The 14,119-nt window shown below is 33.7% G+C and overlaps 1 protein-coding gene across 1 annotated transcript in view; it reads left to right on the top strand.

Moving 5' to 3' along the window:
• Positions 1–14,119, top strand: part of SLC4A10 (solute carrier family 4 member 10) — a 257,844-nt gene that overhangs the window by 64,422 nt on the left and 179,303 nt on the right. The window contains exon 3 of the mRNA XM_044669107.1: positions 3,705–3,851. Within this exon, the coding sequence (XP_044525042.1) occupies positions 3,705–3,851 (147 nt within the window). The remainder of the gene's footprint in view (positions 1–3,704; positions 3,852–14,119) is intronic.

Below are 14,119 nucleotides of genomic sequence, written 5' to 3'. Positions count from 1 at the left end.
TTAAATGATTTGTCCAAGCTCACAAGTTTAATGATTTGCCCAAGGTCACACAGATGATATATATCAGAGGCAGGATTTGAACCCATTTTTTTTCCTGACTCTGACGCCAACTCCGTATATGTTGTACCCAATGTCTCTTAATTAATTACATTAAAATATTATATCAACTTAAAATTATATTAAATATACATACTATCTCAATTAATTTATACAAAATAGAGAAAAGACATATTGCTATATGAGGAGGAAACATTAGGAGAGAAGAGTAAAATCTTTGTTTAGGTATAACTTGTGTAGTTTTGGAAAAAAGAAGCTGTCTTAAGAGATCCAAATGAAAAAGAATCCTAGCTAGGTGAATTAAGTGGATTAAGCATTGGATATAGACTCTTGAAAATCTGAGTTCAAATCCAGCCTCAGATACTAAATAGCTCTGTGTCTCTAGGTAAGTCCCTTAACCTCTTTTTGCCTTATTTCCTCATCTGGAAAATGAGAATAAGAATTAATAGGAATTAACAATTAATAACAACACTAGTGATAATAACAATAATATCTCTTTGGTTATTGCTAAGCTAAAATAAATAATATTTATAAAGCATTTTGCAAACCTGAAAGTGCTACTCATATGCCAGATGTTGTTGTTGCTGTTGTGATGGTGGCTCTAGCCAAGGAGTTTAAATAGTTTACAAGGGTTCAGGGACAGGAGATGAAATGATGACTGTGTGTGTGTGCAGGTCAGCAAGAAGGCCTGTTTTACTGTGTAACAGAGTGTGGGAAACAGTTATGTATTGTTAGGCTGGAAAAGTAAGTTGGAGCCAGACTGAGAAGGACTTTAAAAACCAAACTTTAAGTTTGCAAAGAAAAAATCATGTTTGAGATAAAATAAAAAAATTCTAAATTTCTTTACCTTTTTTGACCATGGTTCTTACTATTTCTACCCTACATTTGGGTACTGAACTATAATAAAATTAGGTAAATTAAACTTTTATCCCTAATATTGTATATCTACATATATTGTCTCCTGTTGGTATTTAGAAATTTGCATTTCATTTTAGAGAGCTCTGTTGAATAGCAGAGTGACACAGTCAGACCCACACTTTCAGAATATCACCTTGACAGCAAAATGCAGGAGGGATTAGAGAGGAGAGAATTGAGGTGGGAGATAATAAGAAAGTTACTGCATTCATCTATGTGACAGAATTGATGAGAGTCCAAATTGGAGAGATGTCTGTGAGAGGACAGAGATGGGGATGTACAAAAGACATCTTATAGAGGCAGAAACAACAAATTGTGGTAACTGATTGCAAATGTGGGTGCAAAGAAAATACGAGGAGGAAAAGATAACACCAAAGCCGCAAGTCTGCAAAGATGGTGGTGCTTTCAACAAAAATAAATAGAAGGAAAATTAATAGGAAAAATGTTTTTTTTCAGTTTACATCTTTTGTCTGATTTGTAGGAAAGGAATCTGATGTTATTTTTAGAGATTGTTTGATCTAGGGCAGATTCAATTAAAAAATCATTGTGGATACTTTTTTTAAAGTATGTTTGATAGTCATTCTTTCAGTCTTACAATTTTGTGTTTTCAGGTTGGCACAATTCAGAATTTTAAAATCTAGATTACTAGTAACTATTTACAAATGAACCTAAGTCATATGTACTCCAAGTCCAATATTCTGTATATCCCTCTTCTGTGTTTCTTCTCTAATTAGTAGTAAGGAGTATCATCACCTTGCTAGAAGTCACAATAGGGGGATGTCTAGTTTGAAACCACTAGAACTTAAAGCCACATAAACACTTTTAAGATACCCTGTATGTAACTTTTTTCATTTGTTCACACACTTTTTTCTCCTTTTCTGCTTATTCCTTTTCTCTCCTACAATCCTATCAATTGCCAGACATTTGCACTTTAGTTTCAAAATATGTCTTATTCATTTCCTCTTTTCTAGTCCCACAGCCATCACCCTAATTCCAGCCCTCTTTACCTCTTACCTGGAATATTATAATAATATCCGAATTGGTGTTCCTACCTTGAGCCTTTCCCAACTCCAATCCATCTTCCACAGTTATGATCTCTAATATCAAATGTAAACTCTACTGTACATCACTTAAAACTCTGGCCCTAGTCTGCCTTGACACTCAGTGTATGTTCTGCTCCTTCACACTCACTATGATCATTTTTATTTTGGGGTCTCCATTACCTAGCACAGTGTCTGGCACATTGATTTGTTGGTTGATTCATTTATGTTCCTTCTCTTTCCTATCCTTTCTAACATTTCTTTTTCCTCATTCCTAACCTTTTTGCCCATTTATCTGACTCCCATCTCCCTTACAACTTCTCCATCTTCTCCCATGCCTCCTAGCATGTGTTCTCACACATCTCTCCTGTTCCTAAAAGATGACCCTGTCTAACTTTGAACTTTCCCCCCAAAATCGTGAGACATGAGTTTGAATAGAGACTCCTTCCTCTTCTCCTCTCCCCTGATTAGAAAAAGTATCATTTGACAAATATATATATACACACACACACATATATATATATATATTTATGTTACATGTGTGACTTTATGCAGTTTCTTTGATCTTCAATTTCCTTATTTTTAATATAAGGGAGGGGAATTGGACTAGATAACTTCTGAGGTCCCTTTCATCTTTAAAGCTAAAGATCTTGTGAACTGAAAATATCCTAAGGGCCAGACAGTGGTGAGTGGCAATCCTGGTCATAGACACTAACTCTAGGAATTGAAGAGATTACCATGGACTAATCAATAATTGTTTTAAAAATATCTACTGTGTGCCAGGCACTATGCTAACCTCTGGAGGTCCCCCAAAAAAGGCAAAAGTCAATCCGTGCCCTTAAGAGGCTTACAATAGCATGCAAAGAAATATATACAGAATAAATCAGAAACAATTAAGGTGCTGTAAGAGAGGGTGGGGAAGACTGATTGTAGAAGGTAGGGTTCTAGTTGAGACTTTAATTGCTAATCTGGCAGTAGGTGTTATAAAAACTTGTTAAATGTCCATAGTAGCCTAAGTGTTTTTATATCCACCTTCTCTGACCCAAGTAAAAACACTTCTCCTTATGATGATGATGCTTCCTCCTATAACCTCTACCTTACCCTACCCCCTAACATTTTCTGCCTCCCTCATCAATACATCTGAGGCACAATCCAGAATCTCTGTTATTACACTGACTTGAAAAGAAGAAAGAATGATTTTTCCCAGTTCCCAAGACTTTCCCCACTTTTGGTGGAATCTGGTGTTCTTTGTGTACCTAACTGGTCTAGACATATTTAAAAGACCCAGTCCTCACTTTTCTGTTAAATGGTGGTTCAATAGAAAAAAAAACAACTAAATGGCACATTTATAGTATCACACCTGTAATGTGTGATAAATATTTTGTGATTTATAGTATCAACGTGATACTATAAATCACAAAAATTTATGTGTAAGTTACATATTGATTGATATTATTGTGAGGATTTTAACTATTTTTTTTTGCTCCTTTTAGGATTTTGTATTTTTCATGTGTGATTTATGTTTTACTTAGTAAGTGGCTAATATATAATGAACTTTTTACCAGACGTGTTACTGACTTCTGAGGTCTTTTTCATCATCATCATCATTAAGTATTATTTGTATGCTGGCGCAGTTTTCTGTGTTCCCGACAATCTCAGAATTTAACCTGTGCGTTTATTTTCTTAACACAGGTCACCGTACACTATTCATTGGAGTTCATGTTCCCCTGGGAGGAAGAAAGAGTCACCGACGTCACAGGCATCGTGGACATAAACACAGAAAGAGAGATAGAGAAAGAGATTCAGGATTAGAGGATGGACGAGAGTCTCCTTCTTTTGGTAAGACTCTCCCCCCTCTCCCTAACCATGAAATTCAAAATAATCAACTTCTTTAAAAATTTAAAGGTTCATGGAATTCACTATGTTCTTTTGTGTTCTCTGTGTACCTCATTAAGCATTAAAGATTGCTTCTGAGTTTGTAATAAGAAAAACAAATGATGCCTTTACATGTAAAACAGGCTTAAAAGATGCTGAGACCAAAAGGGAATTGAGGCAGGAAATCTCAATCTTTATTATTGCTGTCTTGGCAATTTTATCTTATGAAAGGGAAAAATTGTTTATGTTTTTGATGGTAAATTAAAACTTGAACACTAGCAGTATCTCTATGTTATTCACACAAATAGAAATGATGTTTAGTTTTTTAATTCAAGGAGAATAGGCATTTATCAAAATTTTGCTTAGATTACTATAGCTAACCAAAGTATACTTATTAGCAGATAAAAGCACTTTGAATGAAAGTTCTGCTTGATCAAATAGATTACAAAGGAAATCAAAATGTATTAATACTTTAGTATTTGAGAACCTATAAAATAATGGCTACCAGGTAGAAGACTCCAAAGGCTATTTTTTCTTAGGCTACTAAGAACATTTAACAAGTTTTTGATGATTCACTGTGTAGTTAAAACTTTTCAAGGTACCATGAAGGAAATAAAAAGTGTATGACATGATCCCTTGCCCAATATGCTTAAAATCTTATTAGGGAGTGGCAGCTAGGTAGGTCAGTGGATAGAGATCCAGGACTAGAGATGGGAAGTCCTGGGTTCAAATTTGGTCTCAGACATATGTTAGGTGTGTGACTCTAAACGAGTCACTTTACCCTAATTGCCTAGCTCTTACTACTCATCTCCCTTGGAACTGATACTTTATATCAATTCTAGGATAGACAGTAAGGTTGTTTTTTTTAAATCTTATTAGGAAAACAAGAAATTTACGTCTGAAGGCATTTGAGACAAAGGAAAAAATTACGAAATGCTATTTTGATCAGTCAAGTGCCCCCAGAAAGAACTAGAGGGTAGTCAATGAAGGAGAAACATATTTTTGTTTAAAATTTCATTTCAAATATGATTTTTGCTTCTCTGTAAAGGGATACCAAGAAAGAAAAGGTCATTGCTCAAGTTGGAAAGAAGGGCAGTTGTATGGCCAGGTGAATACTAGATCACATCTATGGTCTCTTCCAGTTTTAAATCTATAATCCTTAATAATTCCTTGTAACTAAAAAAAGATTATTGTTTCCTGTTAAATTGCATTTTTTGGTGAAACTATGTATTAAGATTATGCTGAGTTAAGACCTATTAAATCTAGAAGATATTATCAAGGCACAAGGATTAAATTTCTAATTATATAGTACTAAAGAACATATATTAATACAATCTAATAAAATTAGTATAAATAGGTCATGTCAGGTTACACTTTGGTTCATTCAGGAACAATATTAATATTTGCTATCAGGGTTTATCCATTTTGCCCTCTGTGCCTGGGAGGAAACAGCATCAGTGGATTTTGATTTTACAAATCTTGCTTAGTGGCTAAATTCACATCTTTCACTTTTAAGAACTATTTATGATGTCAGTATTCAGTCATCATCCCTCCATACCATCAACTAAGAGTGGACCATTAAAAAAATATCTTTGACCATGTAGTTTTCTTAATTCAAATTTGTTTGTTTGTAACATTAAAATGCCTAGCAAACTCCTTCCCTTCTCCTCTCCCCTGAATAGAGAAGACATCATTTGACAAAAAGATATATGTATCTAGAAAACTATGTCTTACTTATTTCTATTTATGGGTTCTTTCTCTGGAGGTGGATGCACACAAGTCATTCTTCAAACAATATTTCTGTTGCTGAATACAATGCTCCCTTGGTTCTGCTCATTTCACTCTTCATAGTTTCAAGTAGATGAAAAAATTCCATGTTTTTCCAAAATTAACCTGCTTATCATTTCTTATGGTGCAATAGTATTCCATCACAATCCACAATTTGTTTAGCCCAATTGATGTGTGGACATTCTTTCCATTTCCAGTTCTTTGCCCCGGCAGAGAAAACTGTTATAAATATTTTAGAGTATATAAGGTTTTTTTTCCTTTTTCATTTTAGGCAATAAACAAAAAATCCAACTACTTAACTGGTATCAGTCATATAAACATCTAAATCTATTAAATATAATTGAAGTGATAATAAATAGAGCTTTCCATGACTGAAATAAATTGCTTCTTGAGGAAAATATTCTTCAGTTAATTTATACATTCAGGGAGAAAATCTATGGTCACTTATTGAACATTTGATCACTTAATACATACTGAACATAGAAGGGATGTATCCATGACTAAAGGATTGGATCAGAAGATCTCAGTGATTTTATAATTTTCTGGTAATTTCTGATTCTTTTACTAGATGAACCCTGACATCCCTTCTAGCTCTAAAATTCTGTAGTTAAGGGACAGCTGGGTAGCACAGTGGACAGAGCACCAGGCCTGGAATTGGGTGAACTTGGGTTCAAATATGGTCTCAGACAGTTCTTAGCTGTGTGACCCTGAGCAAGTAATTTAACACAATTGTCTACCCTTGCTAATCTTCTGCCTTAGAATTGATAGTAGGACAGAAGGTGAGGGTTTAAAAAAAATAAAATTCTGAACTCATATAACTTGTTTAGTATAGATCAAGACTAGGACCTGGTTCTTTTGATTATTGTGTCCTATCAACATTCACTTTCAAGTTGAGCTAAATATAAAAACAACAGAGTTTTTATTCAATAACATTTGAAAAATAAAATAATGGCATTTCTTAAAGCAACAAAGCGTGGAAATAATTACTACACTCTATTTGAAAAAAGTGCGTATTGAAAGTAGGAATTAAGAAAATAAGTGAATAGGTATAATTTAATATTTTTATGATTAGAATGAAAATTTGCAACTGAAAAAGCCTTAGAATTCACCTTTCTTACTATCCCCTAATTACTATGATTCTTTTTCAAAATTCAAACCCACAGAAATGTCATCATCATAATCATCTTCATCATCCCTAGCATTTATGTAACACTTATTATGTGATAGGTACTGGAATATGTGCTTTACAAATATTTTCTTATTGGATCCTCACAACTCTGGGAGGTAGATGCTATAATAATCCCAATATTACAGTTCTAAAGCTAACAGAGATAAATGACTTGCCCAAGGTCACATAGCTAGGAAGTGTCTCAGACTGGAATTTCAATTCAAGTTTTCCAGTCTCCAGACCCAGTACTTTAACCGCTTTACTACTAGAAATATTTTTGCTAGAACATTCTTTAGCAATCCCCACGATTATTTTAAAGTTAGAGTAGAAAGTCTTGCAAAGAATATATATATATATATATCTATATATATATATATATGGTTTTTCAGCTTTAATCCATCTCAATATTAAAAATCCTTCAAGTTCTTTGTAGCTACAGTTAAAACTGGTTTAGTTTAAGCTATCATTTCTCTGACATTCTTCACTCCACAGTCTGCTACTGAAGTAATTCCCTATACATTTTAACTTCTTTCTCTTTCAGAACTCTTTCAGTGCCCTACATCCCTTTTCCTCTAGGACTTTTATTCCAAATTTGAGCTACCTCCTGTTTCATGCAGCTTCAGTTCATCTCTCTCCACTAGCTCCTTATCTTCCTAGATTTCTCTTCAATTTAAACAAACAAACAAACAAACCAAAAGCCTTTCCATTGATCCCTCTGGATGAAGTCATCCAGGTATCATTCTATCTCTGTCTTGTCTCTCNATATGACTATATATATATATATATATGGTTTTTCAGCTTTAATCCATCTCAATATTAAAAATCCTTCAAGTTCTTTGTAGCTACAGTTAAAACTGGTTTAGTTTAAGCTATCATTTCTCTGACATTCTTCACTCCACAGTCTGCTACTGAAGTAATTCCCTATACATTTTAACTTCTTTCTCTTTCAGAACTCTTTCAGTGCCCTACATCCCTTTTCCTCTAGGACTTTTATTCCAAATTTGAGCTACCTCCTGTTTCATGCAGCTTCAGTTCATCTCTCTCCACTAGCTCCTTATCTTCCTAGATTTCTCTTCAATTTAAACAAACAAACAAACAAACCAAAAGCCTTTCCATTGATCCCTCTGGATGAAGTCATCCAGGTATCATTCTATCTCTGTCTTGTCTCTCACTCCTATTCTTAAAAATTTTTCCTAAATCCAATTCTGTCATTTTGTCATCATGTTGTTCATCCGTGTCATCAGTGGACATCAGTGTCCATGTGAGTAGAGTGCCAAAAAAAGTCCACAGAATCTATCAGAATTGAGAGAGTAACTAATAATTTCAGCTATAATCAGATCCATACTATGGGAATAGAAATGATGAGCTTATTTCCAGTTTCCTATCACTTAAAAATGATACTAATGGTCAGACACCAATTAGACCTAATATCTCAGATTCTGCTTATGATCTTTGGTTCTTTCCTATTGATCCTCTTCAATTCCCTTTAATATTTCCTTTACCTAATAATGTTCAAAATGTTCTCTTTTTTAATCTCTTTTTCCCCTCCCGTTCTCTACTCTTACCTTTGGAAATTTCACCATCAAATTTAGGTTAATATTGTTTAGAGAAAAAGAAAACTACCAGAGCAACCAAGAGATAACTGAAAGCAGAGTAGAAATTAGAAATTCTTGTAAAATGGAAACCCAAAATAAATAGGTTTATTTAAGGACTATTAATGAATAAAAAAGAGAACAGAAAGAATACCAATGACCAGAAGAGTAAATGGAATTTCAGAGAGAGAGAGAGAAGTTAAATGGAAATTTGAAGAAAATAAATCAGAGAATGATAATCAATTTAGAAATAGCAGTTGTGTGAAATAATAATGGATATAGTATAGCTAATTCTTAAAAGAAGAAATTTGAGAATATTAAACTATAAGGTAAAGCACTATAACCTTTGTACTGTTAAAATGCCAATGAAACAAACAAAAAAAAACACTGTGGTTCACTTTTAGTGATGGCACTTTATGCAACCTGTATAATGGAAGAGTATAGAACAGCACGTCACCATCTAGTAAAAGGAGTATTTTTAGTTCCTTAGGAAAATGCAAATGCCAGTGTAATTTTAGGTTCTGTGGTAGTCATTACAAGACCCTTAATTTTAGACTGAATTTTAAATTAACCACATGGACATTTTGACTTGCTTGCTGGAGAACAAAATAACTCCAAGTTTTAGTATTTCTAACAGTGAAATTTACCAGTGATTAGACCCAATGGGAGAAATGAAATTGTAAATATGCAGGGAAAGTTAAGTTGATTCTGTACACACCAACACACACATATGTATGTTGTGAAAGTGGAGGGAATTTTGTGCTGAATTTAATATTTAATGAGAGCCTTATCCTGAAGATATAGAAAAGCTTATTGAGAAAGCTATAATGATGAACTCTCTTAATTATGGCAACAACATCTCTGTCAGAAGTGCCCCAGAAATATCTGACTGATAAGGAGGCATTTAATTCTCTGAAATAGTTATTATGGTACTCATTTGTGAAAACACAGATTCTTATAACCCCTGAGGAATGCTGACATGACAAAAATCATCCTTAGTTCCGGTTTATGTTCTTTTAAATTCAGTTATCTCTCTCTCTTTCTTACTTATCTTATTATTTCTGGAATGTAATAGGGTTGAAGTATGAGTTTAAAGCAAGCAAAAAGCTTTGATTTCCTTTGAGAAAAACATAAATTGAAATGTGTCAGTATGAAGCAATTCCCTTTTTTGATATAATCTTTGGAGTCTTAAATAAGATCCAAAAAGTAAGTCACTCTCCATATTTGGGGGGGAAATCATCATTCTTGTTAAAATCTTCCATTGCCCATCAGCCTTTGGGTGAATATTAGTGCATTTTATACATAATCCTAAAAACCCCAAGAACCTAAAAGTCCATTTTAAAAAATATCACTTGTAGCATGGTGCTTGACATCATAAATGCTTAATAAATGTTTCTTGACTTTTTGATTCTCCATGTCATTCTAAAAACAAAAAAACCTTAGAAAATCAGTATAATAAAGAATGAAGTATGAAACCCCACTTTCTTTCTAAAGAGTATAAGCTAAGAGATGCGTAAGGATGAACCTTAGTTGGTTTTAATGGAGCTTCATTATCATTAGTATGCAACACTAATCTATCAGTCAATTGAAGCTAATTTGGTAAACTAGTATTTAAAATCTTGGCCACACAAAGAGCCAAAAATGAAGCAACAACAATATCCTGGGGTTAAACAGTACTGATTCTCAGTGGACACATCATCTGAAATTACAAAAGCTACATGCAAATTGTACAATACATATACATGTCTCTATTTGTTAAATTTATTTATCTGAATAACATCAATTGAAGAATTTAGCAAGAAATTTGATTCTTTTTCTCTGCTAGCTAGTGATATTTTCATTCATGCTTTTCCTTAGTTTAATGACCATTGGTTATTCAAGAAATACATTTCTAATTTGCTTCCAATCTTTACCTTTTCTACATTTACTGTGTATACAGAGAACGTATTACATTAGAGTCAAAAGTATTCAATATGTTTGAAAAAATCTACTAGAACTCCATTTAACAATTTTTTGTATGAAAAACTCATCTAAATTCATATGACCCCAAAATAACTTTCTTTTTAAAAAATCCTTATCAAGCTTTTCTTGACTTCAAAAGCAATTTGCAGAGTGCACAGAAGGAGGTATGAGTTGTTGGGGGGTTTTTAGTATGTTGCTTCCTACAAATTTATGCAATTAGCCTAAATTTCTCACCGATGATCTTCTGGAATAAAAACTATTCCAGACTATAGAATAAAGTTAATTATGAGTGAGGCACTGTAAAGTTTTTTTGAGAATGATTGGATTTATACTATATCAACATGTTCATTTTCAAATAATTTTTCATGCCTTTTGTATTTACATGACCTGCATTTCAAACATTCCTCTCAGAGTCTTATAACAAAGAACGAAAAGATGAAAGGAAAATTCAACAAAACTTGCCAGCACATCAACCGGGTTCAACATTTTTGTTAAACCTTTATTTTATGTTTTAGGAGCAACTCTAAGACAGAAGGGCAATGGCCAGGCAGTTGGAGTTAAATGACTTGTCCAGGGTCACACAGCTAGAATGCATCTGAGACCAGAGTTTAATCCAGGTTCTCTCCCAACTCCAGGTCTGATGCTTTTATCCACTGTGCCACCTAGCAGCCCTTGGGTCAAACATCAAAAATAGTTCTATATTCATTATTTCCTACATCTGTAAAGACTAGAGGGAAGAATCTCAAAATGTCAGAAAACAATTACTAAAAATTGTATTGACACGTGATCTGGAAAACATTTTTCCAGATTATAGTGATTAATTTTAATATTCATTTTTGATATTTTGCAAACCATATTCTCTCCCTCCTGCCTCACCTCCTCCCCAAGAAAGCAGGTAACATGATATAGGTTTTATATATACATATATATAATTATCACATAATCCATGTTGATCATATTATGAAACAAAACACATATTGCTAACACCAGACGAGAAGTTTGTGGAAGAAATGAAGAATGTTATGTTTCAGTCTGCATTTGAACTCTGTTTCTTCTATGGGTGTGGGCATCCTTTTCCATCATGAGTCCCTTTGAGTTTTTCAGGATCCTTGTTTTTTTGATAATAGTTAAGTCATTCACAGTTGATCATCCTAAGTTATTGTTCTGTGTTTAAAAAAAAAAAAGAAGGCAGGAAATGAATTCTCACATTTCTTCTGTGGGACAAAACTGGTCATTTCACAATATTCGGTTTTCTTTGTTTTGTTGTTTCTTTTTACATGGTTGTAGTAATCAGATATATTTTTCCAGTTTCTTTTTATAAAACATAGCACAAATTCATGTCTTACCCTGCTTCTCTGTGTTCATCATATTCACCACTTTTTACAAGAATATTTATTTCCTTTTATTCATTTACCACTGCTTGTCCTAATCCATAGGCATCTAATTTGTTTTTAGCTCTTTGCTTGAACTTTGGGGTTTTGTTTATTTGGTTTTTGTTTTTTTTGTATCAACACGTTTTGCTGCTTTTGTTGACTTGACAGTGGTAGTTATCACATTGTTCTTTTGACCATTTCCTCATTTCATATCACTTGATACAAGATGTCCCATGTTTCTTTGAATTCTTCTTTGCCATCTTTAGTAGTAGAATAATATTCCATTACATTTATAGATTATGAATTGTTTTGCCATTGCCCATTCACTTGGTGTGTCTTTTATTTCCAACTTCTTATTACCATAGATAATGATCCTAGGAATATTTTGAGTTGTTTTCATCTGTTCTTACTCTCAGTAACTTTCATGGGATATAGAGCCAATAATAAGATCTTGGGGTTGAAGGATATAAATAATTTGGTCTCTTTTCTTGCATAATTCAAAATTGATTTCCAAAATGGCTGTGACAATTCATACCCTCAACAGCAGTGGTTTAGCATTCCTGTCTTCCTACAGTCCTTCCAACAATGTTTTCTCATTGTTGTTGTTGGGCGTGAAGTAGTAAAAATTCAGAGTTGTTTTCATTTCTTTTTCTTTCTTTTTTGTGATTTTAAATTTTTTCAGAGGGTTTTTTCATAGTTATGTTTCTTTTCTGAAAAGCTACATATATTCTTTGATCATTTGTTTTATGGGAAATGGTTCCTGAATTTACATATGTACATCAATTCTTTTTAAATTTAGATTTCAGACTTCTTCAGATATATTTAATGCAAGTGGGTTTTTTCTAATCCTTGTACTTTTTTTCCAATTCTAAGTTTATTTTATTCATCTAAAATATATTTTTCATCAAGATTATCTATTTCATCTTTTATTCTCATAGCACTTTGAAACCTTCCTATTATATGACATTAATAGTGTTAGGGACTAAACCTATGATTTCACTGATATGGAAAGCCCCCATGAGGACATTCTCTCTACCAATGCAGGTCAACTTTTAGTCTTAGGGACTTGCATGGGGGCGTTGAGAGGGTAAATGACTTTCCTAGAGAAACACACACACACACACACACACACACACACACACACAGACACACACACACACACACACACACACGGAGAGAGGAAGGGAACAAGTTTTTATTAAGCAACTATTATTATGAGCCAGAAATTGTGCTAAACTCTTTTAAAATGTTTTATTTAATCCTCACAACCACATTGGGAGGTAGGTACTGTAACTATCCTCATTTTACAGTTGCATAAACTGAGGCAGGTGGAGATTAAATTAATTGCCTAAGGTGACATAGCTGTAAATGTTTGAAGCTGGATTTGAAGGACTCCAGTTCTCTATCTACAGCATGGCATTGCCTGCATGACACTAACAGTTTTACAATGCCACATATTAATCATGATTCACCTACTTATTATATAGGGCAATTAATTGGAGAATCCATGTCTTATTTAAGTTCTTATTCCTTTCAGTGCTTAACAGAGTGCTTCTTCTTCAAAAATTTTAAAAGCCCTTAAAGGACAGAGCCCTACCTTGTTAGGACCCCTTATTGTTTGTGCTGGGTCAGCACAGCCTTCTAGAATCCAGAATAACCTTGACACCATACTGAGACCCAATAGGAGAAAGAAAGTGCTTCACATTATTGGAAGAGGTAGCCAATAAATGTTTAAATTGAATTTAATTAAACGTTTGGTGGAATAAGGTTAATATAAAAACATGACATGCTCCTGGTGGCAACAGCATCTGTCATTCCTGTGCATACTTTCTTTAACTCCTTAGTTTCCAAAATTAGATAAATATCTTGTTTCCAGTAGCCAAGGGATCCATGGAGGCCTTTAAATTTTTTTGTCCCTCTTCTCCGTGCCCTGGCAAATATGAATACAGAGCTGTTCCAGTTATGAATTGCAATGAACATGGCAACAGATCCTTCCATATGATATATCATATTCTTGGCTGTTAAATTGATAGTTTGGGGGATTTTACAGTATTAGGCTATTCTATGTTTTCACTGACTGTCATACAAAGAGGTAAAGTAGTCACCATAGAGAAAATATTTACCCTACCCTAAAGAATGCTTTCTGAATTAGATAAGACTGTAATTTTGTGAAATGTATGCTATGCTATTTTAAGGTTCCCAGATTTGTCTAAAATGCAGGCCCAGAACAAAGCATTTGAACAATTACAGTAGAGAAGAGGGAATTTGAGTCTCTCTCTCTCTCTCTCTCTCTCTCTCTCTCTCTCTCTCTCTCTCTTTCTCTCTCTCTCTCTCTCTCTCTCCCTCTTT

This window comes from Gracilinanus agilis, chromosome 3, assembly GCF_016433145.1.
Source record: "Gracilinanus agilis isolate LMUSP501 chromosome 3, AgileGrace, whole genome shotgun sequence".
Classification (NCBI taxonomy): domain Eukaryota; kingdom Metazoa; phylum Chordata; class Mammalia; order Didelphimorphia; family Didelphidae; genus Gracilinanus; species Gracilinanus agilis.
The sequence above is the reverse complement of the archived record's forward strand: the minus strand, read 5'-3'. Positions and strand labels throughout refer to the sequence as shown.